Source organism: Heterodontus francisci, chromosome 1 (genome assembly GCF_036365525.1).
Source record: "Heterodontus francisci isolate sHetFra1 chromosome 1, sHetFra1.hap1, whole genome shotgun sequence".
NCBI lineage: Eukaryota > Metazoa > Chordata > Chondrichthyes > Heterodontiformes > Heterodontidae > Heterodontus > Heterodontus francisci.
The window spans coordinates 142040060-142067536 of NC_090371.1; the positions used below are offsets into that span (position 1 = coordinate 142040060).

Genomic DNA, 27477 nt, shown 5'->3' on the forward strand with positions numbered 1-27477 from the left:
GTACTGTATTGTATTGCTTTACTTTATGCTTGTGAAGAGCTCATGGTATCTTCTGAACTCGTAGTTAAGAATTAAACCCATACTCATCATAACTCACCATAAGATGTGCAAGTGAATCGCCATCATCTTTCTCAATACAGCATGGACATAAATAATACTCCATGGATCCACTCTGGTACTCAGTGGCAAATCAGTGTAGGTCAGAGTCCTTGTTTGCTGCAACCTCTTGCCATAAATTCACCTTGATGCTCAGTCTTGGATCTCTTGTCTTGAAAGAAGTTCCGCTATTGTACATTTCGTGGTTCATGACAGTGAAAGAGAGCAGTTTGAACACATCTGTATGCCACGAGCTTAACCTGCATCAGGGTTTTAAGGTTGTTTAATCTTCCTTTCTGTGCAGGACCAGATTGTTCAGCGTCCTTCTGGATGGTCCCTTGCTACACAGTACTGACTCAAACACCAATCCAATATAGTGCTGCTGCCATACTCCAGGCTCCACAATGACTCAGTGCTATGAGTGTCTGAGCTCCTCCACTGAGAGAATGGCCAACCTCACGGAGAGCCATATGTAGCCATATGCAGGCCGCAGTCTGTAGCATTGACCACTCAGTGGTGCAAATGGCACAAAGAAGCAAGGAGTGAATGCCAGCTGTGCCCCAGCGGGTGTTTCCCTCTAGCGAACAAGGGTGCCATAAAAGGGCTGAGGAGGTGACAGATGGTAATGAGGAGGCCATCCCTCACAGAGTTCTGGCATCATCACCCACCCCCATGGCCCCTCCAATGGACAAAACAACTCCAGAGTTAGGTCCTGTGACAGAGCCTGCCCCGCAGTGATGCCTGTGCAGTAGCCTTTGATGGTGTGCGTCCCCCTGGCACTGCCACAATGAAGCTGATCCCCACGGGCATCTCAGTCCCAGACAGGCACTAGCAAGCAGTCTGCCTCCACTACTTCCTCAACCATAGCGGGAGCAACTCGTAGGAGTGGCCGTGACCGCAAGCTACTGCGTCACTTGGGTATTTCTGTTGTACGTGACATCAAACAATTATGCGAGAAAACACTGGGCATGTTGTTGCACTAAGGCAGACTTGTGTCTTTCCATTTCATTATGGTGAAAAGCAGGAGAATGGAAAATAAGGGTTAGCAAAGCAAAGGAGAGTGTTAGGGAAGAGTGTGTCAGATGGAGGCTCTGGAGCCTTGCAGTGTTTGCATCATTGTAAGGTTGCTGACTTTTGTTGTTAAGGGATGCTTGCTCTCACTCAGATGTAGGAGACTCTCCTCTCCAAATGTCCTGCAGACTGTGTCTCACTCAGGTGAAACATGTCTGGATCGGAGTGGCCCGAGTGTCCCTGCCACCTTGATGAACACTCCACCTCCTGAGCCTGACACTGCGACATTCCTGCAAAGCATGGCCACCTTCTCCAGTTTTCCTTCAGCCTCCTCAACATCCTCCTCTTCCTCCTCCTCCAAGGAACTGTGCCATTTCAGCACTTCTCCCTCCTCAAGTTTGACGCCTCTCTGGAGGGCCATGTTATGAAGTGCGCAGCAGGCCGCCAAACAGCATGAGACCCATTGCGGGAATGTACTGCAGGGCACTACCCGACCCGCCAAGGCACCTGAACCTCATTCAAGAGGCTGATGACCTGCTCAGTGATGACCCTTGTGCTCAAGTGGCATATGTTGAAGAATCTCTCAGCCTGCTTGGCAGGGCTACGCACCGGAATCATCAGCCATCTAACGGAATAAGTCTTATCCGCTAACTGCCATCCACTTTTTCAAGTGGCTCAGTGAAGAGCTGCAGCTCCTGCGATTGCTGGAGGCATCATGGCAGCTTCTAGGAAAGTGTGGACACACCAGCGTAAAGTGCTTGCTGTGATCGCATACCAGCTGGATGTTTAGGGAGTGGAATCCCTTCCTGTTGGAGGATCTCCCTAACTGGTCAATCAGTGTCTTGATGGCCACATGGGTGTAGTTGAAGATTACCTGCACCTGAGAGAATCCAGCAAAGGAGGCAAATCCCACTGTCCTTTGAGCTTGAGTTCCACTATCCACCTGGAAATTCAATGTAATCTCCTGCTCTCTCAAACAGAAAATGCATCACCTCCATGATGCAATGATGTGCTGCTGTCTGCGAGATGCCAACAATGTCTGCAGCTGCTGCTTTGAAAGACCCAGTTGTGAAAAAGTGCAAGGCCACTGTGACCTTTACAGCCACGCGAAGGCCGTGGAGACTGTTCCTGCAAACTCTCAGATGACCCTCAACAAGTGCACAAAGGTCAGCAACCTTTCTGCCTGGACAGGTGCAGCCATCTGCAGCACTGATGCTCCGACATGTCTAGGTAGCTTCTCCTTTTGTGGTAGGCTAATGCTGAAGGTATCGCTTTCATTGCCTTCCAGTCCCTCGTTTCTCACCCCTGCGCCCCTATTGCCCAGGGGTTTGCCTCTGCTCCTGAAGATCCTGCTACTCATCGCTTGTCGATCCTATCTCAGAGTAGCTTCATCCCATTTCCTGTTATGTCCTTCCTTCCTTTCGATTGGAATGTGCAGCCTTCCTGATCTCCACCCCCTCCCCCAATGAGGTAGTGAGGCCTGTATGCAGAAGGACCCATCCACTCCACAAAGCCTTCTCCTCAAAATGCCCTTGTCAAAACTGAAGGAATATTACAGATAATTCTCCTGACGCTGTACCACTGGCTGCCTGTGAATGAGGGCCTTCTCTCATACTTCCCTCTTCAATGGTGCCTCTTGCTGCTTTCCTGCCGTTCTGACTTGCTTCCCACTGTGTTTGAGCCTCTTCCTCCCTGTCATGGTTGCGATCTTGTATGGATGCTGTGCCTTAAAAAGAAAATTCAAATCTAACCCTTAATGAGTTGACAACAAACTCATTAAATGGCTTAACTGGCCATTTATTGATCTTGGAGGGGGTTGCCTCCTCTGGCTGTCAACAGAGCCTTTTAAACTTTGAACGTATTGGTTTCACATCAGGAAACTGGCACTCTGACCCGAGGGGCAGGTTTAATAACTGCCTGCCCCCATTTCCGCCCGCTTATTTAAATAAAAAACCGGCCCCTTGTAACAGGTGCTTAAGTTTTGGTTCCACCAATTTGTGCAATAGGGTTTCGGGGACAGACTAGGCACTTTTTGAGGCAATGAGTAATTCTACAGGTGCAGATTTCTCAGTAGTTTGCTTTGGAGACGCTGAAATGTTGTATATTTTTCCCACAAGTTTCAGCTACTGAGCTAATTAAAAAATAAAGTCCATTAAGAATTTACCTGAGAACGGTAGTTAAGCTTTGAATTAGATTCTGTCCAGATTGATAAATTACTACTTTAATTCAAAATTTATAATAAAATGTGATGATAACTTTCACATTTGTGTAAGTTGCATTTTTATTTTTAATTGGACTCTGAGTTTAAACAGTATTTCCACATCTTGTGGAATTTGACTGCTTTTTGGATAATTGTATCTTTATGAATGTTTGTGATATTTCTTTGTTTTTTAATTCAAAAATATTATCCAATTCTGTCTCTTAGGAATAGTATAAAAAGTGCTTCCGTTTAAATTGGTTACAATCTCACATTTCCTAATTTAATCTCACTCCTCGTAAAGATTCATCTTTGGCATCTTTTTTCCTTTCATAACACTTTAGGGACATTGTCAAAATAATTCACCCTTCCCCAAAATGCTATACCTTTCTATTTGGATAGTGAATGGTTCAATTTCTTCAAATGTGTGATGTTTTTGTGCTACATTAATAATACAAATGTGCTGTATTGTATAATTAGCCTGGAAAGATTACCATTGTGTTCCCCATTTCCAGTTGTGTGTGATTTCTTTTCCAAATCATTATTCTGAAACTGACGTGATAGGCAGGCAGTTTGCTCCTTGACCTTTGCAATGGTACTTTTAACTGGTTGCTCTAAAAATGCCCCCAAGTTAATTTGCCCTCATTTATTTCTGGTTTCCTCCTCCTCCTCTCTGGGGAAGTACCTTACCTTTACTTGATGCCATTCCCTGAATCCTGATGGCACAGTCAGGGCCAGGGATGTAAGTTAACTTTTTAAAAATTTCTCTCTGTTAAATGTCTCATTGTAGCCCCTTTGGGCTTTGTTACATGGAGAAAGGAAGTGGTAATTGTTGCAACCACTATTCAGCGATCTATGTCGCACTTTCTCAATTCATATCTAAACTTTAGTTCCCAACTTCTGTCTTCTAATGCCATGCTTCCTCCTTGAACCAAGACAGAAGGACAACCTGGGCCATATATTTTTCCCTAGCTTCCTAAGAGGTGTAAAGCTCTGTTAGCTCCAAGTTAGTCCGTCCTGCTGAGGGTGAATGTGTTCTGTTAGTTGAGGTGGAAATACAAATTCTGTGGTTTCACCAGAGTTCAGTTGCTCAAACTAATAGGTTTTTTTTGTTGGATGTGTTTGTATTTGATTTCTATTCTGTGATGTGTGGGGTGAAAAATGCACTGATTTTGTAAAGTTTATTACACTCATTATGAAGAAGATACAACTGTCTCATTGCACAGCGTGTAACTAATCTCGTAAAATCTGATAGAATTATCTGTGTGCTTTTTAAACTCTTCGGAATATAATAGTACTAATTTGTATTTCCCAGAGACCATTACAATGTTTGTTTCATCTTTTGAGAATAAATGATATGACCAGTAAAAGTAATCACCATCCTTAGTCTGTTGGAGCAGAACTTACGTTTTTGCTCTTGACTCTGATTAGAAGTACACGTCCCCAAATAGAGAAAAGTGTTTGTGAATTTGTATAATTTATTCAGGATTGCAAGTGCTGAAAATGGAAATATCCTATAAATATTGTGATAAATTAACTAGTATTTTGAGTTTTCATTTTTGGAAAACAGCATAATTTATTTCATGACTTCAAAACAGCAAGGTTTCTATGTTCTTGGAAATGTGATTTCCTGAAGTTGCTCGTTCGACTTTTCCTCTCTTTCTTTCCTATGCTGACAGTACTTTTTTTAACGATAGTAACAGTGTCATGGAGCCTACCAATATTTTCTATCAAAAGTAATTAGCGAATGCATTGATTTGGACCTAAAAAAAAGAAAATGAATAAAAATAATAAAGCAAGTGATTTCTGCAAAACAGGTTCAGGTACATTAACAGATTATTGATTTGGGTTATAATTTTTGGTGCTGAAGATAGATCACAAGCATGTACACAGGTTCCATATTAGGAAAAAGTGCTCACAGTAGTTATTTCTTCAATCACAAATGAATATTGTTTACTTTGGGAAAATCATTGAAATTTCAGCACGGGAGAAGGCTGTTTAACCCTTTTGCTTTGCATTCTAAATTTCTATGCCTTTGTAAGTTTGTTTGTAATTCCAGCCTTCTGCATTGATACCTAGGACAGATGGTGGCCTGCCCCTATACTGCTGGAGCTGGCTGCCTGCAAGCATTGCTAACCACCAAACATTATCATCATTCATACTTTTCCGTTATTCCATTGATTTTGCTCGATGTCACTCATAACAAAGTTAGTATAGTGGAAATTGAGCTTCAATTCATCTTTTGTTCCATGACCCAACCTAAAAGTGCTCTGACAATATGTCACTAATTTTTGGCTATGTTTTTCAATGATCTCTGTTTTTTAACCACTTGACCAACTAAGGGGAGTGGGAGATGTGGAACAGTATCTCCGACCTTGTATGTAAGGGTGGATTGTAAGATGAATGAAAGGAAGATCCTATGGCGTCCTCCAACCTTTGTGCTCATACTTCTGATATATGCGAATGAAACTCTGCGATGATTTAATTGATTTCTGCAGTTTTTTGGGACCTAGGGTACATGGCAGATATAAGGAGTGGTGGAGTGGGATGGCTGTGTTGGTGGTTTCGTAGGAAGATTTTAACAGGGTGTTTTGCACTGGCCTAGGACAGGTGTTGTTGCCCCCCACAATTTAAAATTTCAGGCAGACAGCTCAGGATGGGATAGGAGTGGGTAAATGCTCAGCTTCATTTTAACTGCAGCACCCTGCACGCCCCCCCCACACCCACCCCCCCCCCCCCCCACACCCCCACAGCCTGGTTTTCCCCCTGTTATAATCTTCCTACGAAACCACCAACACAGCCACCCCACCCCACCACTCCTGATATCTATCATGTACCCTAGGTCCCAAAAACCTGTAGAAATCAATTAAATGTCAATGTATTGGGGTGTAGTAACAATATAAGTACTACAAAAGACATGTAAGTGTATATGTATTTTTAGTTTGTATGCCAAATCAACCAATTTTACTGATGCTGCCTTCCATGCATCATTGAATAGATATAGTACAATTTTCTAGGATCCCAGTGATTCATTCTGACAAACCCATATAATTACTGTCCCCAGGGTGGTGCAGTGGTTAGCACCGCAGCCTCACAGCTCCAGCGACCCGGGTTCGGTTCTGGGTACTGCCTGTGTGGAGTTTGCAATTTCTTCCTGTGACCACGTCGGTTTCTGCCAGGTGCTCCGGTTTCCTCCCACCGCCAAAGACTTGCAGGTTGATAGGTAAATTGGCCATTGTAAATTGTCCCTAGTGTAGGTAGGTGGTAGGAGAATGGTAGGGAATATCGGATTCACGAAGGAAGGGATGTGGTAGGGAATATGGGATTAATGTAGGATTAGTATAAATGGGTGTTTGATGGTCGGCACAGACTCGGTGAGCCAAAGGGCCTGTTTCAATGCTGTATCTCTATGACTCTAATATCGGGGCTACAAATTCAATTCACCTTTAGCACTGAATTGTTAATTAACTTCCTTAGAGTCATAGAGTTATATAGCACAGAAACAGGCCCATCGTGTCTGTGCCGGCCATACAGCACCCAACTAGTCTAACCCCATATTTCTGCACTTGGCCTGTAGCCCTGTATGCTATAGCGTTTCAAGTGCACATCTAAATACTTCTTAAAAGTTGTGAGGGTTCCTGTCTCTACTACTTCTTCAGGCAGTGCATTCGAGATTCCAACTACCCTCTGGGTGAAAAAATTTTTCCTCAAATCTCCCCTAAACCTCCTGCCCCTTACCCTAAATCTATGCCCCCGGTTCTTGACCCCTCCACTAAGGGAAAAAAGTTTCCTCCTATCTAACCTATCAATGCCCCTCATAATCTTGTACACCTCAATCATGTCCCCCCTCAACCTTCTCTGCTCCAAGGAAAACAACCCTAGCCTTTTCAGTCTCTCTTCATAGCTGAAACGCTCCAGCCCAGGCGACATCCTGGTGAATCTCCTCTGCACCCTCTCCAGTGCAATCACATCCTTCCTATAGTCTGGTGACCAGAACTGTACACAGTACTCCAGCTCTGGCCTAACTAACATTTCATACAGCTCCATCATAACCTCCCTGCTCTTATATTCTATGCCTCGGCTAATGAAGGCAAGTATCCCATATGCCATCTTAACCACCTTATCTACCTGTGCTGCTGCCTTCAGTGATCTATGGACAAGTACACTAAGGTCCCTCTGACTTTCTGTACTTCTTAGGATCCTACTATCCATTGTGTATTTCCTTGCCTTGTTAGTCCTCCCAAAATGCATTACCTCACACTTTTCAGGATTAAATTTCATTTGCCACAGCTCCGCCCATCTTACCAGCCCATCTATATCGTCCTGTAATCTAAGGATTTCCTCCTCACTATTTACACCACCAATTTTCGTGTCATCTGGGAACTTACTGATCATACCTCCTATATTCACGTCTAAATCATTAATGTACACTACAAACAGCAAGGGTCCCAGCACCGATGCCTGTGGTACACCACTGGTCACAGGCTTCCAATCGCAAAAGCAGCCCTTGACCATTACCCTCTGCCTCCTGCCACTAAGCCAATTTTGGATCCACTTTGCCAAATTACCCTGGATCCCATGGGCTCTTACCTTCTTAACCAATCTCCCATGCAGGACCTTATCAAAAGCCTTACTGAAATCCATGTATACTACATCTACTGCTTTCCCCTCATCAACACATCTAGTCACCTCCTCGAAAAATTCAATCAAGTTTATAAGACACGATCTCCCCCTGATAAAGCCATGCTGACTATCCCTGATTAATCCCTGCCTCTCCAAGTGGAGATTGATCCTGTCCCTGAGAATTTTTTCCAATATTTTCCCAACCACTGATGTTAAACTCACCTGCCTGTAATTACCTGGTCTATCCCTACTACCCTCCTTGAATAATGGTACCACATTCACTGTCTTCCAGTCCTCTGGTACCTCTCCTGTGGCCAGAGAGGATTTGAAAATTTGTGTCAAAGCCCCTGCTTTCTCCTCCCTTGCCTCACATAACAGCCTGGGATACATCTCATCTGGGCCTGAGGATTTATCCACTTTTAAGCCCGCTAAAACAGCTAATATTTCCTCCCTTTCAATGCTAATATGTTCAAGTTTTTACCGATCATCTGTTCACTGCAAGTAACAAAACATTGTAATATAGAAGTGGAAAATAGATGGAAATGTGAAGTAGTATACTCCTTCATCTCTTGGAACTGGAGTTGAATGCACCTATAACTGATGGGAGAATGTCTCTTCTCTCGACCAGTTATAAGGGTCTGAAGTGAAATTAATTTGGGTTTGCTTAAGTGAAATTTTAGGGGACAATAATATTAACTTGGCACTGAATTGTAATCCTTTTTGGAGAGGCCTCTAGGAAACCTGATGTAGGAAATAAATTTGCACTGCTGCTGTGGGAGATGACCTAACATGATTGTTAGGAATATTTTTGGAGCATTTTAAGGAAAGCTTCACTTTGCATTTGGCCCAGGATGTACCTGACCTTAGACTGCTTGGTGCTGACACTGAGTTCAAAGGGGAAATATTTCCATTCCCCGACAGTGACATCCTTCACCTCGAGCGTAAAAAGTCAGACAATTCTTAGAGACTATGGAAGGAGAATATATAATGTGAGAGCCTCAAAATCCCTTACTGGAGAAGGCAGAGGGCAGTGTTCCACATTCTTGCACATTATCTTCAAACAATTATAAATTTGAGAAAAAAAGGGGAAAACAGTCATCAGATGTTTTCAGTTGCAATGCAGTTAGTTTGCAAATAATTTCTTTCGCACCAAATTTGGCTATATTAGAGTTTTTCAGTGATTTATATCCTTTATCAATATCATTGTGCAGGCAAATATTTAGATGCATCAGATACTGTATTAACCATGCAGGGATGTGTCAATAGTCAAGGACTCTGTACTACGTAAAGTTAACAAAACAGAGTTAATGAAAATATAGATGCAATATTTTGTGTATTAGACAATTATTGTAAAGAATCAGTGTAAAGAAAACCTTCATTTTAAAATCAGAAATTGGCTTCCCTCTTGAAAGCTAATAGAGAAAGTTCAAAATAGTGTACCTGTATTGAAGTTACTTTAGTGGTTAAAATCTCATCATTTTCAGGTGAAATAAAATCAATATTTACTGTGTGAAATATTAGGCACTTTCATTTTTTTTTTTACTTGGGACCATGGAATCAAATGAGTGTGTTCTATTGCCTTTGTAAGGTCTGACTCCTGAGACCTCACTTCATTAAGTCTGAACCCAAGAATTATGGCCGGAATTTTATGTGACAGCCCGCTGGCTTAAAGGTTGGGGGCGAGCCTGCCTCTGCCGAGCCTGGAAGCCATGCAGCATGGCCCAGGCCCTTAATTGGCCCTGGGTGGGTCTTCCGTCCCCGCTGAGGCAGAAAGTCCCACTTCCAAGAGCTGCTAGTCAATTAGCAGGCCGGCAAATTCTCAGTCCCAGCCAAATGAGCAAGAGGGATACAGGCACTGAAAAAAGTTGATTGGGGTTTCAGGTCTTGCTGGGGAAAATCGGCTGGTGGTTCTTCAGGAGGGCAGGGTAGGTGCTGCATCGGGGGGTGGCTTGGGCTGCTGGGGGGTGCCTATGTGGGGTGCTGATAAGGAGGCCCGCCCCAGGCCCCCAAGGAGGCTGTCTGGTATTACTGGATGACCACCTCAGGTGTTGAAGTTCACGGCTGCCATAGTGACAAGTAATTGGCCACTTAAGGGCCTCAATTGGCCTGGGGCAGGCAGGCCATTTTCAACCTGCCCCACAGTGGCAGCACATAGGCGGAGGGGACAGAACCCCTGCCTCCCGCTCAATTTTAGGTCCCCTGCCTCCAGTTTCAACACCACAGCAAAGTAGTCCACCAGTCTCTTTTGCTTATTACTAGCAAGTTGCGGGCGCTTGTCATGGCCACAAGGGCAGCTCACCAGTTATTGGGGAGGGTGGTGTAGCAAGATGAGTACAGAAGGAGAAGCAATAGGGGATGGGGAAAGTGGTGACCAACAGTGGTCCCTTAAAGTTCCGGTAATCTAAATGCACCAGGCCCAAAGTGTTTCCACTATTTGGGCATGGGAGGTTGGCTCCCTAAACTGGACCTCTTAGCACCCATTTTTTCATCAGAAATGTCCAATTTCACTTTACATATTTGGAGCAGCTTTTATAAGTCTTTCTTAATTTCAGTATGTATATTCTTAGACATTTCAGACAGATACATAATTCAACATCTACAAGGAAACTTTTTTAGCTGTTGTGTAATATTTGTAGTTGAGGAGAGGTCACTTGCAGCTGTGCATCTCAGAAAAAAACTTTTCCAGCTTCCAATCCCACTCTCCAGCTTCTCTTGTTATTAGAGTCTTGCAGCACTGCAAAACTTTCTACATTTCCCTCAGGCCCTTAAAGACAAAAGAGCCAGAATATTCAGTTGCTGTGGCAACCCAAGGCTATAGCACTTTTTGCTGCAGCAATTGTAATAACATTCAATTCCTCCATAGAGTTTGTTGCAAGTTACCTGAGGTCACATCTGATTTGATGAAGCCCATCATGTATCAGATGAACACACATAGTTGTCTGTGCCCCCTTTCTCTCTCTCTGCTTAAACCCATCCTGCCAAAACAGCATTTGTGTTAACATTAAGTATAGACAAACTATAAATGCTGTGCGGTATGGATAATTTAACTGAGACATTGGCCTGATTTGAATTCTCCTCGCCTGATCGGGATTTTAAACGGGACCACTCGCTAACCACCTAAGATGCCGCTACCTTTCTGCTGTATCCTGATCTTAATCTCCTTTGAACAGGCAGAGAAAGGCAGTATCTTTAAATAAGCAGATACTTTCTACTGATGTCATCAGGGCTTGACTGCAATAATATTCAGAGATCTACAGGCGGCACAGTGGTTAGCACTGCAGTCTCACAGCTTCAGCGACCCGGGTTCAGTTCTGGGTACTGCCTGTGCGGAGTTTGCAAGTTCTCCGCCAGGTGCTCCGGTTTCCTCCCACAGCCAAAGACTTGCAGGTTGATAGGTAAATTGGCCATTGTAAATTTCCCCTAGTACAGGTAGGTGGTAGGAGAATTTAGGGAAGGTGGGGATGTGGTAGGGGATATGGGGTTAATGTAGGATTAGTATTAATGGGCGGTTGATGGTTGGCACAGACTCGGTGGGCTGAAGGGCCTGTTTCAGTGCTGTATCTCTCTATGACTCTAAGACCCAGATTGTGGGCCAGGACAAGCAGGAGTGCAGTCATGCCAGGAACCATTCCCCAGGCCTTCGGCTGAGGCTTCCTGCCACTGAATTCCCACTCCCACCTGCTGGTGAGGTAGTGGATATGGCTTGTTTTGTGTAAGACTTCAGGACCATTTACTCAAACATTCAGATTAGCTGGGCCCCAGACACTCCGTGTTCTGTGTCTGCTCTGGTCCATGCTTGCACCATACTCGCCCTTCCTTTAAAATCCTGGGTTATATTGTATACTGTACACTACAATGGCTGGCCTGTAATAGTGGAAAGGTAGTGGCGTATCACAACGTGTTCAGATATTGTTTCTTGGTGATAAGGAAGCCTTGGTTTTACATAAACCTCCAGAGCAGTAATGTCTCATTCTGGCTGTTATGTTGTATATGTGTTAAATTACTTCTTTCCCCCTGCAGGGTACAGAAATGTTCAAAGATGAATCAGATGAACACACACAGTTTGTCCCAGGTGTTTTCACCCTACTTATTCCAAACAGAAGGTCAAACTAAACAAGAAGTGAATGTTGCGGAGGATCTTATCAATTTGTATGTTCAACTCTTTGGTGTGAGTATGCATTTTTGGTAATAAAATGACGGTGAATTCTTCATTGGCATAACTTAATATTGTCTGTGATTAATTTTGATGGTTTTCACAGAAATAAAAAATCAGACATTAACAAAAGATTATATCTAACATATTTCACATGTTACCTGCAGAACAATGAACCAAGAAAGGTTTGCTTGCTTCATTATTCAGATCTAGTCTTAAGACCTCAGCTGACCATGAAAGTGTATTTTCAAAAGTTCTATTTTTAACAGAATTGATGTCACCAAAGTAGTTATTCTGTCATATGTAGTCAAGTACTCATTCAGAATTGTGGGCTGGGTTTTACCAGCTCCTCGATGTAGTGGATCGTGCTGGGGAGGCTCATAAAATGCTTGCGGGAACGGTCCGCCACAACCCATGGAGCCAAGAAGGCCCCTCCACATATTACCGGTGGTGGTGAGGCCTCGATGCAACGGCGGGGCCTTCATTTTCATATGTAAATTACTTTAATGGAAATACAAATTGCCTTTCCGGCTCCCGGCGGCCGTCCCTCACCAATTTGACGGCCACTGGCCGCGATCCGCGCGCCTTCGGAACACCGTACGGAGCAGAAAAAACAATAATAATTGGCTGTGGGAATGGTGGGATGAACGGCAAATGTGGTAAGGTTGGTGGTGGTGGGGGCAGTTCGTGCTAGGACTAAAATAAATTTCAATCACATCAGACAATAAAAACACCATTTTAGGGGTTGGTAAAGGGCCTCCATTTTTAAAATATTTTATTTGAATGAAATGTGTTGTGACAATGCTTTAAAAATGTTAATTTACCTGAAGGGCTTGAAGCCCTTTAAAAATGGCATCAATGCCTGTGCGGTGGCACCCGGTGCTGTTGCCGGGGACGCAGCAGCTTCCCCCTCTATGTCATCGGAGATGGCCATTCCGCCCCCTCCATTTAAATGAACCCCCGCATGGTAATATCACGGGGACTTTGAGGCGGCTCTGCTGTGTCAGAAGGCCGCCGACTTCAAAGCGCACTGCAGTGGAGTGCGGTGTGCTGATAAAATTCAGCCCGTGTGTAAAAAGAAAATATGAAATAAATAATAACTTACAGATATGAACAGACAACAGATTTACATTTTCTGAGGGAAATTTCATTCCTATGAAACTGGGAGTCTGAATATTAGAGATACGCTAGACTGAATAAATTTTTCTTTTACCATTTTTTTCCCAAACTGGACTAAGTTTTCTAAGTTCTGTTAAAAGTTTGAAGCAGCACTACCACAACAACAACCCATGTTTACATAGCACTTTTCACAAAGAAAAATGTCCCAAGGTGCTTCACAGAGGCATAATCAAAAAAAAAGGACACTGAACCAAAGGAGGAGAAATTAGAAGTAACTAAGGGCTTTGAGGTATTGGTGTGTGATGGAGTTACCCCACTCTCCAGAATAATGGAGTCGGAGGAAGATCTGTTCATAGAAAGAGAGGGAGGATGGAGCTTGAGTAATAGTATCAGAATTTTCAGTTGTATTGCAAGAAAAGGGAAAAATGAAAAGAGCTTTGAATACCAAACTAAATCATTTGGGGCACATAAATGGGAAGTATAATTTTGGATCTTTAATTACAACTCATGTTTATCTAGTACCTTTAATAGAACAAAGAACAGCACAGCACAGGAATGGGCCATTCGGCCCTCCAAGCCTGCACTGATCCTGATGCCTGCCTAAACTAAAACCTTCTGCACTTCCAGGGTCCGTATCCCTCTATTCCCATCCTATTCATGTATTTGTCAAGACGCCTCTTAAACGTCTCGATGGTACCTGCTTCCACCACCTCCCCCGGCAACAAGTTCCAGGGACTCACCAACCTCTGTGTAAAGAACATGCCTCGCACATCCCCTCTAAACTTTGCCCCTCTCACCTTAAGCCTATGTCCCCTAGTAACTGACTCTTCCACCCTGGGAAAAAGCTTCTGACTATCCACTCTGTCCATGCCGCTTATAACTTTGTAAACCTCTATCATGTCGCCCCTCCACCTCCGTCGTTCCAGTGAAAACAATCCGAGTTTATCCAGCCTCTCCTCATAGCTAATGCCCTCCAGACCAGGTAACATCCTGGTAAACATCTTCTGTACCCTCTCCAAAGCCTCCACGTCCTTCTGGTAGTGTGGCGACCAGAATTGCACGCAATTTCGAAGTGTGGCCTAACTAAAGTTCTGTACAGCTGCAGCATGACTTGCCTATTTTTATACTCTATGCCCCGACCAATGAAGGCAAGCATGCCGTATGCCTTCTTGACTACCTTATCCACCTGCATTGCCACCTTCAGTGACCTGTGGACCTGTACGCCCAGATCTCTCTGCCTGTCAATACTCCGAAGGGTTCTGCCATTTACTGTATACTTCCCACCTGCATTAGACCTTTCAAAATGCATTACGTCACATTTTTCCGAATTAAACTCCATCTGCCATTTCTCCGCCCAAGTCTCCAACCGATCTATATCCTGCTGTATCCTCTGACAATCCTCATCACTGTCCGCAACTCAACCAACCTTTGTATCGTCCGCAAACTTACTAATCAGACCAGCTACATTTTCCTCCAATTCATTCATATATACTACAAATAGCAAAGGTCCCAGCACTGATCCCTGCGGAACACCACTAGTCACAACCCTCCATTCAGAAAAGCACCCTTCCACTGCTACCCTCTGTCTTCTATGACCGAGCCAGTTCTGTATCCATCTTGCCAGCTCACCTCTGATCCCATGTGACTTCACCTTTCGTACCAGTCTGCCATGAGGGACCTTCTCAAAGGCTTTACTGAAGTCCATATAGATAACATCCACTGCCCTTCCTTCATCAATCATCTTTGTCACTTCCTCAAAAAACTCAATCAAATTAGTGAGACACGACCTCCCCATCACAAAACCATGCTGCCTCTCGCTAATAAGTCCATTTGTTTCAAAATGGGAGTAAATCCTGTCCCGAAGAATCCTCTCTAATAATTTCCCTACCACTGACGTAAGGCTCACCGGCCTATAATTTCCTGGATTATCCTTGCTACCCTTCTTAAACAAAGGAACAACATTGGCTATTCTCCAGTCCTCTGGGACCTCACCTGTTGCCAATGAGGATGCAAAGATTTCTGTCAAGGCCCCAGCAATTTCTTCCCTTGCCTCCCTCAGTATTCTGGGGTAGATCCCATCAGGCCCTGGGGACTTATCTACCTTAATGCTTTGCAAGACACCCAACACCTCCTCCTTTTTGATAATGAGATGACTGAGACTATCTCCACTCCCTTCCCTAGGCTCATCATCCACTAAATCCTTCTCCTTGGTGAACACTGATGCAAAGTACTCATTTAGTACCTCGCCCATTTCCTCTGGCTCCACACATAGATTCCCTCCTCTGTCCTTGAGTGGGCCAACCCTTTCCCTGGTTACCCTCTTGCTCTTTATATATGTATAAAAAGCCTTGGGATTATCCTTAATCCTGTTTGCCAATGACTTTTCATGACCCCTTTTAGCCCTCCTGACTCCTTGCTTAAGTTCCTTCCTACTGTCTTTATATTCCTCAAGGGATTCGTCTGTTCCTAGCCTTCCAGCCCTTTCGAATGCTTCCTTTTTCTTTTTGACGAGGCCCACAATATCCCGCGTTATCCAAGGTTCCCGAAACTTGCCAAACTTATCCTTCTTCCTCACAGGAACATGCTGGTCCTGGATTCTAATCAACTGACGTTTGAAAGACTCCCACATGTCAGATGTTGATTTACCCTCAAACAGCCGCCCCCAATCTAAATTCTTCAGTTCCTGCCTAATATTGTTATAATTAGCCTTCCCCCAATTTTGCACCTTCAGCCGAGGACTACTCTTATCCTTATCCACATGTACCTTAAAACTTATGGAATTATGGTCATTGTTCCCGAAATGCTCCCCTACTGAAACTTCGACCACCTGGCTGGGCTCATTCCCCAATACCAGGTCCAGTACGGCCCCATCCCTAGTTGGACTATCTACGTATTGTTTCAAGAAGCCCTCCTGGATGCTCCTTACAAATTATGCCCCATCCAAGCCCTAGCACTAAGTGAGCCCCAGTCAATATAGGGGAAGTTAAAATCACCCACCACTACAACCCTGTTACCTTTACATCTTTCCAAAATCTGTCTGCATATCTGCTCCTCTACCTCCCGCTGGCTGTTGGGAGGCCTGTAGTAAACCCCCAACATCGTGACTGCACCCTTCCTATTCCTGAGCTCCACCCATATTGCCTCGCTGCATAACCCCTCCGAGGTGTCCTCCCGCAGTACAGCTGTGATATTCTCCTTAACCAGTAATGCAACTTCCCCACCCCTTTTACATCCCCTTCTATCCTGCCTGAAGCTTCTAAATCCTGGAACATTTAGCTGCCAATCCTGTCCTTCCCTCAACCAAGTTGTAATAGCAACAACAATAATGTAAAAAAATTTCCCAAGGCACTTCACAGAGGCATAATCAAAACCAATGGACACTGAGCCAAAGAAGGAGAAATTAGGAGGTGACAAAGAGCTTGATCAAAGAAGGAAGCACTGCTGAATGGAGTTGCCAGCCACTCAGCGATCTGGCAGCTCTTAGTCTCAGCAGCACCATGGGGAGCGGTGGCCACGGTTGGAATTACATCCAGCAATTACGAGCAAGGTCAAGGATGGCCCTGGAACGAAGGGAGGTTTTTGGGGCCTCACCAGGGAAAATCAGCTAGGCCCCAGCGAGGCAAGGGGGAGTCTGTTAGGGGGCGGGGGGAGTGTTGTGCGGTTGGGGCTTCGGGGGCAGCCCTCCGTAGGGCATAGGCCCCTGCCCCCAGCCCACGAGAAGGCACTGGCAGTGTTCTTCGTGCCTTGCCGTCCGGCCACCACAGGTAAAATAGCAGCAACAGCGGGAGAAGGCTCGTAAGTAGCAGTTAATTTGCCACTTAAGGGCCATTGATTGGCCTGGGGTGGGCGGGCTGTTTCTCACCACCACCGCCCCGCCTAAAACTGCATTGGAGACAGGAAGGCATCAGGAACGGCACCTCCCCCCCCACCCCCCCCCCCCCAACCCCCGATCAATTTTATGATTTAGCCTTCTGACAGGAATTTCTCCCTCAATTTTCTCCTCTTCCAGCAGGCTTTCCATGAATTTCTCCTGGAAATCCTTGCAGACTCAATAGTCAGATTACGCCAGCAACTACAGGCTAGTCAGTTTAACTTCAGTGGTGGGAAAACTTCGAGAAAAAATTATTCAGGACAAAATCAGTAGTCACATGGGCAAATGTGGGTTAATTAAAGAAAGTCAGCATAGATTTCTTAAGGGAAAATCATGTTTAACTAACTTGCTGGAGTTTTTTGAGGAGGTAACAGAGAGGGTTGATGAGGGCAATGCTGTTCATGTAGTGCACATGAACTTTCAAAAGGCATTTGATACGACGCCACACAACAGACTTGTGAGCAAACTTGTAGTTCATGGAATAAAAGGGACGGGAGCAACATGGATACGAAGTTGGCTGAGTAACAGGAAACAAATAGTAGTGGTTAATGGATGTTTTTCGGGCTGGAGGAAGGTTTGTAGTGGGGTTCCCCAGGGATCAGTGTTGGTGTACAGGGCACAATTTCAAAGTTTGCAGGTGATACAAAACTTGGAAGCATTGTGAATTGTGAGGAGGATAGTGTAGAACTTCAAAAGGACATAGACAAGTTGGTGGAATGGGCAGACAGGTGGCAGATGAAGTTCAATGCAAAGAAATGTGAAGTGATTCATTTTGGTAGGAAGAACATGGAGAGACAATATAGAATAAAAGGCGCAATTCTAAAGGGGTGCAGGAGCAGGGGGACCTAGGTGTATATGTGCATAAGACATTAAAGGTGGCAGGACAGGTTGACAGAGCAGTTAATAAATCATACAGTATCCTGAGCTTTATTAATAGGGGCATAGAGTACAAGAGCAAGGAAGTTATGTTGAACTTGTATAAGACACTAGTTCGGCCTCAGCTGGAGTGTTGCGACCAATTCTGGGCAAGACATGAGGCCACTGGAGAGAGTAGAGAAAAGATTCACGAGAATTGTTCCAGGGATGAGGAATTTCAATTGTGAAGATAGATTGGAGAAGTTAGGACTGTTTTCTTTGGAGAAGAGAAGGCTGAGAGATGATTTGATCGAGGTATTCAAAATCTTGAGGGGTCTGGACAGAGTAGATAGAGAGAAACTGTTCTCACTCGTGCAAGGATCGAGAACAAGAGGGCACAGATTTAAAGTATTTGGTAAGAGAAGCAAAAATGACATGTGGAAAAACTTTTTTTCACGCAGTGAGTGGTTAAGGTCTAGTATTCGCTTCCTGAGAAAGTGGTGGAGGCAGGTTCAATTAAAACATTCAAAAGGGAACTAGACAGTTATATGAAAAGGAAGAATGTGCAGGGTTATGGGAGAAGGCAGGGGAAGGGACTGAGGGAATTTTTCTGAGAGCCAGTGCAGACACGATGGGCCGAATGGCCGCCTCCTGCGCTGTAACAGTTCTGCGATTCTGTGAACTACCTATACACCCCAGATTAATGGCAAAAAATTGTTCAAAAAATTTGTTAAAAATATAAAGGACACGGATAGGATAACTATCCACCATCCATCGATCTAAGTTAGCCTTCGTGGAAGAAATGGATTTGCTATTTTTTTTAGCCAGATACAAATATTTAACTCATCATTTCTTTGTACTTTTTGATGAATTTTTCTGTGCTTTGCTAGGTTAATGAAGACCAGGTGAAACAGATGGAGATAGAAAATAGCTTCATAACGACATGGAAAGACACACAGGTATGGAATGTTGGTTTGCAAGATTTACCTTTGATTTATGCTTTGAGATTTCATCTAATCAGTAGCATTCTATTCAGTGAACTGTTGATTTTCATACTTTTAATATATTTTATAGATTTTAGTGTATAACTTCAAAAGAGGTTTATTCACATACTGGTCAGATGTGTGCCTACATGTTCTACTTTTTTAGAAGTTGCTGTCTGTCCCCACAATGATGTTTGGAAGATGGTCAGAATTGTTGAGTTCCACATCGTGCTAGTGCTGATATGGTGAAAGTTTTAGTGCAGTTATGATATTCTTGGGATAATGCCTAATTGCATGTATGAATTAGTTTCTAGTTTCCAGATTCAAAAAGAATTGTACCATTGCATGCTAGCATATTTACGAAGGAAATGCATTGCTATTCGACTGGATTTGGAACACACCTTCTTACTTTCAGATCTAAGATCTCCCTTCCCCACTCTCCACCTGTTGCAGTACCTGTTGTCAATTCTTGCTTTTCTGTTTTCCAAACCGTGGCCTGAATTTTTATAGCGAGGGTGAGCTTCAAAAAGAGCGCAGTGCATGCGCAAGACGTACACCGCAGAGCCACCGTGATATTTTGCGTGGTGGCTCATTAACACGGAGGGGGCGGACTCTCTTTCCCCAGCAACGGCGTCACCGTCATTTTTAAAGGGCTTCAGGCCCTTCCCTTTCATTTTAATGTTTAAAGTGACAGGTTTTCCAAACAATTAAAATAACATTTTATTCACACTTCCAATCCCCTCTCCCACCCCACAATGAATAAATCCATTTATTATTTGTCCTCTCCCAAAAAAAGTTATATTTCGATCACAACCTCCCCCCGCCCCCGCCAAATACTTCAACCCCACTATCCCCTCAGTCAATCTCATTTGTTTTTGCCGCTCCCCCCCACTCCCGCCCTGAAAAATTCACCCTTCCCTTCCCCACCAGTGTTACGCCTCAGATCTCTGAATGGAGATCCAGAGGCATGGGAGTTCCAGCCACCGTCCAGAATATTGGCGCGGGATGGCCGTTGGGACAAGGTAAGTGTTTATGCATTCATTCTAATTTATTTAAATTAAAGCTGTGCCGCCGAGTGGCGGGGGGGTGGACGCCCTGAGGCCTTGCCGCCGCTGCTGGTAAAATGGGGCGGGACCTTCCTGGCATCAGGGCCCATGGCGGGTCTCTCCCCAAAGTATTTTCCGAGCCCATCCGCCTCGAGTTTCGACATTGGGGTTCTGGTAAAATTCAGCCCCTTGTCTCTCTTGTCGAATACCATTTGGAGGAAACACTGCTGAAAGAATATACTCTAGCTGAGCAGAGGTTGGGTACTCTGCAACAAGTGACTCAGCTCATGTCCCTTTTATGCCTCTCCATAATCTACGAGACTCAATTAAGGAGTGTGATCGAATACTCATCACGCAATGCCATCCAGGATAGAGCTGGCTACATGATTGGTATGCCTGTCACTGAACTCAGCATCCCACCCTCTTGTAGCCTTAGTATGTGAGATCTATAGGATGCAACTGACTAGGCTTACCTTGACACCCCATGCCTCACAGCCTCTACCACTGAGAACAAGAGTAGCAACTTTATGGGAACACCATCACCTCCAATTCCTCTCTAGGTTACACATCACAGACGTGGACATATACTGCTGTTCCTTTATCTTCGCTGGATCATAATTCCTGGAATTTCCTACCTAACACCATTGTGGTAACCCCATCAACCACAAAGATTGCAATGGTTCCAGAGGCAGCCAATGACCATCTTAGGACAACAAAGGATGGACAATAAATGTGGCCTTGCTAATATTGCTCACATCTCAAGAACATATTTAGTTAAAAAAAGTAATTTCAGTAATATTCATTGCTTGCATTTTCAATTAGCTGATTGCTTTGAGATGAAAGAGTTTGCACTTAATTTATATATGTTACAAGTTTTAATCAATCTAAAAAAATGCACATTTTTAATAACTTATAACAAAGGTATTGCAGCTTCCTCACTAATTGTAAATTTTTAATTATTCCATCAGAATACGAGTCTTTTGTACTTTGAGTATGTGATGTTTTATAAAAGTCTTTGTGGTTATCAGTATCAAGAATAACAATAGCACAATATGCCCATAGTATGGAATTTTAATTCAATATTCATTTACATAATGGACTGGTTTTGCACTCGGGAGGAGACCAAAGCTTTTATTTTTAGAAAACGTACTTTTCTTTTATTCAAGTAAATTGAATTCTTCCTCTTAGTGGCTGATAGCATTTATTTGTTTTGCATTGGGCATTGTGCATGTACTTTATTACTGAAGACGCAATAATATTTGTTACTGATGTAAAATATGGAAAAGGGACCCAATGGCCTTTTTCTATTGCTGAAAATACTCAAGTTCTTCATATGAATAAAGTGTATGAGGATGATGTCAACCTTTTACTGGCCTTATCCCAAAATAAAGAGAGAAATTGGCATTTGATTTCATAGTTCTGGAAACCTGCTCCCTTCCCTGGGTTTCAGCAATAATGCAGGATCAGTTGTGCAAGAGAGTAGGGGAAATTTATAAACTTGATATTTTTGAATTTTTTGCCTTACGAGATGAGCAATCACAAAAGCCACTCCAATTCTGTCAGCCCAATATATATTGCATGCTATAACATTAACAATAGATATTGACTTTGGATAGCCACAAAGCACAAGCCTACATCCGTATCGCTTGAAGTACTTTATTTGTGTATATTTTCCGTGATGTCTCAATGCTTCCACACAATTCCCTCATCACTTTGTGTAAATGTTTTTCTATTTTACGTTTTGTTTCATTAAAAATAGGTAACTTTGAAAGCAATTGCTTTTGGGGATTCTAAAAGTAAAAAAAACTATTACTGATTGCTGAGAGAATATGACATGTCTAGAAAATGTTTTCTTTAGGTTGCACAAGCTGGGGACCTTATCATTGAAGTGTACCTGGGGAAAAAGGAACCTGATTGTTGTTGCATAATTAGGGTAGGTATTTGGTTATACTATGAAATGTTCAGTACACTCAATAGAACATTGCATCTCTTGGTCCCTTTGCTTTTAAATGCATTTCTGCTTAATGTGGATTTAATTAACTTCCACTTCAAAGGACTGTGGAAACAATTCTCATGCACGCACAGTTGGTGCAAAGCTGGTGACGCAGTTTTGCCACCATAGAGCCCTTACACAATGTCTGGAGCACGTTGAAGGTAAGCAGAATGTGTGCTCACTGTAATAGCAGCTGGTTACTCAAACTTCCTCCATAATTAGGTAGGCAGAGAATGGTGACTCAGCCCTTTATCTCATGTCATTCCCTGTGTCTATAACGCTGATAGTATGCTATTTATTTACATGTTTATGTCAAGAGACCCAGTCATGCAAAGTTAGTAGCACACAAAATGTTCCTTATTTTTACTATATCATTATCAGTGGAAGAATGTGAGATAGGAACGAAGAAATGCTAAATTTAATGCACGAGTAAGGATGTTCTCATAGTTTGTGAATTGGCCAGACTTTCCACGAGTAACTTTTTTTTTTAAAGTTATTTTCAAGGTGTGTGCGCTTCTGGCAAGACTGACATTTATTGTCGATCCCTGGTTACCCTTGACAAGGTGGTAGTGGGCTGCCGCCTTGAACCGCTGAGTAGCGGTTTGATACAATTGAGTGAATTTCTAGGCTGCTTCAGAGGGCAGTTATGAGCTAAGCACATTGATTTGGCAGTGGAGTCACATATAGACCAGACATAAGGACACACGTTTCCTTCCCAAAAGACATTTGTGAACCATTTGGGTTTTTACTACAATCCAGCAGCGTCATCGTTACTTTTGCCGATGATAGCTTTTTAAATTTATTTCCAGATTTTTAAAAAAAACTAATATGGTGCAATTTGAACTTGTGTCCTCTGGATTACTAGTTCGGAAACATAACCACTACCCTACCATACTATAGAAATCACTGGATTATGATAATCCAGCAGTTTTCATTGCCTTTCTTTCAGGTTCCATCGCACAAATAACCAGACTAATTGAAATCAATTCACAATTTGTCATGCTGTGATTTGAACTCACGACATTCAGGTTGCTAGTCCGATACCATACCCCCGAGGCTACCCCATGCTCGATATGTCCCTTTGAGCGTTCTGTCTGTGCTGCTCGTGGCTCAGTTGGTACAATGTCAGAATGCTGTGGGTTCAAGCCCCACTTCGGCACTTAGAGTCTCAGAGAGATACAGCGCCGAAACAGGCCCTTCGGCCCAACGAGTCTGCGCCGACCATCAACCACCCATTTATACTAATCCTACATTTAATCCCATTTTCCCTCTCGTATCCCCACCTTCCCTCAATTCTCCTATCACCTACCTACACTGGGACATTTTTTTTTACAGTGGCCAAATTACCTATCAACCCGCAAGTCTTTGGCATGAGCAAATAGTTAGCTGTAATCAAATACTGCATTGTTAGTGGTGTTACCCTTCAGATGAGATATTTAACCAAGATCCAATCAAACTGTTTAGGTGGATGTTAAGATCCCATCCTACTGTTTGAAACATCTGGGCTTTCTTCCAATGTCTTGGCATTCCTTTCTTAATCAGCACCACAAAATATACCTTAAGTGGCCATTCCGCTGCTAGCTGTTCGTGGGAGATTGCTGTGGGAAAAAAAATGGCTGTTGCATTTCTTACATCACAACAGTGCTTTGAAATGCTTCAATGTATATGTAGTCCCTCAGGATGTTCTCGGAGATAAGTGAAGTGATACAAATAACATAATTTGTGATACTCACATGGTGTTATTGCAACAGTGATATACAGCTATGCTCAAGCAAAAGTGCTTTGTAAATGTATTGGTCCAGACAATGCTCCTTGTACAATACTGCGTTATTACTCATGCTCAAGTTTACACACTTCATCATAAATACTGTGATTCAATAGTGAATGTCAGCATTGGCTATCATTCTATTGGAGTTTGCGTTGAATATACACTGAAAAGTCAGATTAGGCCAATTTGGATTGTTTCAGGAAAAAAAATGCCCCAGCTTGGATTTTAATATGCTTTCTGTTACCTCCAGGTGAGGAGGGAGTCACAAGGCTCCCTTCTTGTCCTTCCTCTTGTTTGCCCGCAACAGGGTTTATTCCTTTTAAACAGTGAATGTGCTTACCACTTCATTGAGTGTTTAACCATTTACCTTTGTTGTGATCATAAAAGAACCAATCAGATAGGTTTTCTTGAGTTTAAACAAGAAAGAGGTGAGTTTATTGTACCTAAAAATCTAAACCCAATCTAAATAAAATAATATGCTACATGTTCACTCACAGACGCACACACACACACACACACGAGAATACACACACAAATAGATTACAGAGTGATGAGAGATAGTTTGGTTTTGATTAGAGTCCAGAACAAATATAAAAAAATATACAGTCTGTGGCTGAGGTTGTGATCCTGAAATCTGGTTGGTAGATGTTCTTGGAGACCGTGGCGCAGGTGGCCCTCTTCCAAGGGGTCTTTGTCTTGGATCTTTCCCAACCAGTAGGCAAGCTTCGAACCCTCCCAAGGTCACTGGGAGAGAGAGTCTCAGCAGCTTGATCCTTTTTAGCAAAAAGCTGCCAGTTTTTCACAGATGGGGAGGTGGTCACATGATTGTCCAGTTTCCTCGTTTGCAATTTAATTAGATTCAAGTCCAGGAATTCTCTATCTCGCTCTGGTCTCATTGTTTCAAGCTGGCTTTGAAGGTTTTGCCATTAGAAGTGAAGCTGTTAGCTGATTCCAAATTTATGAGGCATTGTTCTCGTGGTTCGCTCAGACATTCAACTTTCCTTTGAAGTGTAAGGTATTTCAGTGCAAATTGTGGTGGCCATCTTGGCTGCCAGCTTTTTAACAGATAACTGTAAGATCCCAGCTTTCCTTTTTAAAAGTTTAATGTAGGTTTCCAACCGATGAGTTAAAAATCCTCACTTGGCATAGCATGTTTTGTTGACATTATCCTTTTAACAAATGCATAGTGGGCATTCTTCTAGATTTTTTTCCTCATTGAGTAAGTGCAGACTATTATATTGGAAGACTAAAATGTCAGTGCTGCTATCTTTTACGTCTTTCTGCTTGAAGGGAAGAACTGTGCCTTTTTGTTTTCTTCATGTTGATGTTTTGGTCCATTTTGATTTACACAATGGTCTGGCAAATCTGCAGCCCTGCACATGTCACAAATATCTGAAAGTACACATACAATGAGTTACTTTGAAATAAGACTGTTATCAATGTAGGCAAATACAGCAGCCATTTTGTGGAAACTAAATTCATGAATAGCTGTGAAGTGACAGAGCCGCAAATGTGTTATGAGTTGTGTTGCTTGAGGGAGAAATGTTTGCCATTTTACCAGGAGAATTACTTCAAATAGTTCCATGGGATTTTTAGCATTTTGTTCTGCCTTTATGTCAATAAGGCGATCTGTTTTGTACCCTAAAGCAAAAGTTTTGATTTTATTGAAACAGCACTACTGGTTTGTAAATGATTTAAAAGAAAATTAAAGGAAAAGAGATCAGACCTGCCTTTTAAATTGCAATAGCTTTGAAAGTTCAAATTTACAACACATTTGTAGATACCACACATTTATCAAATTTATTACCATTTTGAATTCATTTAAATATTTTCGGTGCTTTCATAGTGTTTCCATTTTTGCAGCTCTGTGTGATTTTATCTGAAATTAAGACTTTTTTGCATCATGCTTCACAGGTATCTCCGACCATGACAGCAGAAGAATTAACTCATATTGTTCTAGAAATGAAAAACATCATCGCCGATGAGAAGGTTGTTTGGGCGACATTTGAAGTTATAGAAAACGGAGAGCTTGGTAGGATACTGAGTAAAATAAATCCAAAAAGCTAAGTAATTAGTTGTTGCATATTAATATTGCTTAGTGAGTGACAACATTTAATCTTAAAACAGATTGAAAACTAATTGTCTCTTTCTCCACTCCCCCGTGACTGTCCACCACCCCCTGCCTTCATATATTAGTCACCCTCCAAGCGGCCATTCTTCATCTTTATCTGAACTTGGATGGTATTTATTGGCTATCTAGTTGATTTTTGGGGATGTAGCACAGTTGAGCTAGATTCTGCCCTTATTTGTCATCCGTATAACCTCATTTTTCCAGCAAGTGTTACTGAATAATGATTAGGAGAAGAATCCCTAGTCTATCTTTCTATCCTGTCTAATGCAGAGACTCAGGCCAATAGTAGCATCAAATCTAAGAAAGATTCACGACCTCAAGACGTCCCTAAATACTTTACAGCCAATTAATGCATTTGAAATGGAGGCACTGTTGAAATATAGGAAACACGGCAGCCAATTTGGCTGAAATCATCTAAAACAGCCTAATCCAGAGAAGGAACACCACAAAGCCATTATCAGTTGAGAGAACACCATTTGCAATTTTGGATGGTTACCATAAAGCATTTGCAACTCACCACAGCACAGCTAAGTGTACAGTAAAATTCCCTCTAAGCTGCCTCAATTATGTGCTCGGAGTTCTTCTCCTTATCATTATTTAGTAACTCTTGCTAGATAATGAGGGTATATGAATGCCATTTAAGTGCAGAATGTAGCTCACCTGTGGTACCCTCAAAACCAACCAAACAGCTAATAAATACCATCCAAGTTTAAATAAAGATGAAGCATGTGCTTCAGCCTCATTCTCAGAGCAGAACCTCCTTCTGCACTCCTTTGACTTTCCTATTTGGAAAATCAAATCAAGATCCTACCAGCAGCATTGAGACAATGGCCAGATAATCTGCTGGAGCAATGCTGATTGAGGAATAAATATTGACCAGGACATCAGGGAGCTCTCCCCTGCTCTTCTTTGGAATAGTGCTGTGAGATCATTTTACATTTGGGGCGGCACAGTGGCGCAGTGGTTAGCACCGCAGCCTCACAGCTCCAGGGACCCGGGTTCGATTCTGGGTACTGCCTATGCGGAGTTTGTAAGTTCTCCCTGTGACCGCGTGGGTTTTCACCGGGTGCTCTGGTTTCCTCCCACCGCCAAAGACTTGGAGGTGATAGGTAAATTGGCCATTGTAAATTGCCCCTAGTGTAGGTAGGTAGTAGGGAATATGGGATTATTGCAGGGTTAGTATAAATGGGTGGTTGTTGGTCGGCACAGACTCGGTGGGCTGAAGGGCCTGTTTCAGTGCTGTATTTCTATATATAAAAATCCTTCTCGGGGCAGATGGGACCTCAATTTAACATTTCAACCAAAAGACAGCACGTCCAATAATGCAACACTGCAACAGTGCCCATTTGACTGTCAGCCTAGACAATGGGCTCAACTGTCTAGAGAGAGACTTGAACCCAGAACCTCAGACTCCAAGGCAAGAATGCTACCTACCAAGCCACAGCTGACACAAAGGTAGACTGACTTAGCATAGACTAGGAATCAAATCTTTTGATGTATGAGGCTTACTGCTACATATCACAGTGCCTTTACCGGTTGGTCAGCAAAGGACTATGAATGGATTACTTATTTAAATGTAATGGGATGAAAGCTGTGTCCACTATCACAGTCCTTCTGAGACTTGTGTTTGA

General features: G+C 43.0%; 1 protein-coding gene across 7 annotated transcripts in view; it reads left to right on the plus strand.

The window, feature by feature from the left end:
* Positions 1-27477, plus strand: part of arap2 (ArfGAP with RhoGAP domain, ankyrin repeat and PH domain 2) — a 413638-nt gene that overhangs the window by 304558 nt on the left and 81603 nt on the right. For all 7 annotated transcript variants that reach the window (XM_068036991.1, XM_068037024.1, XM_068037005.1 and 4 more), the window contains 4 exons: positions 11948-12095; positions 18816-18884; positions 21813-21887; positions 25630-25747. In XM_068036991.1, coding sequence (XP_067893092.1) covers positions 11948-12095; positions 18816-18884; positions 21813-21887; positions 25630-25747 — 410 coding nt within the window. The remainder of the gene's footprint in view (positions 1-11947; positions 12096-18815; positions 18885-21812; positions 21888-25629; positions 25748-27477) is intronic.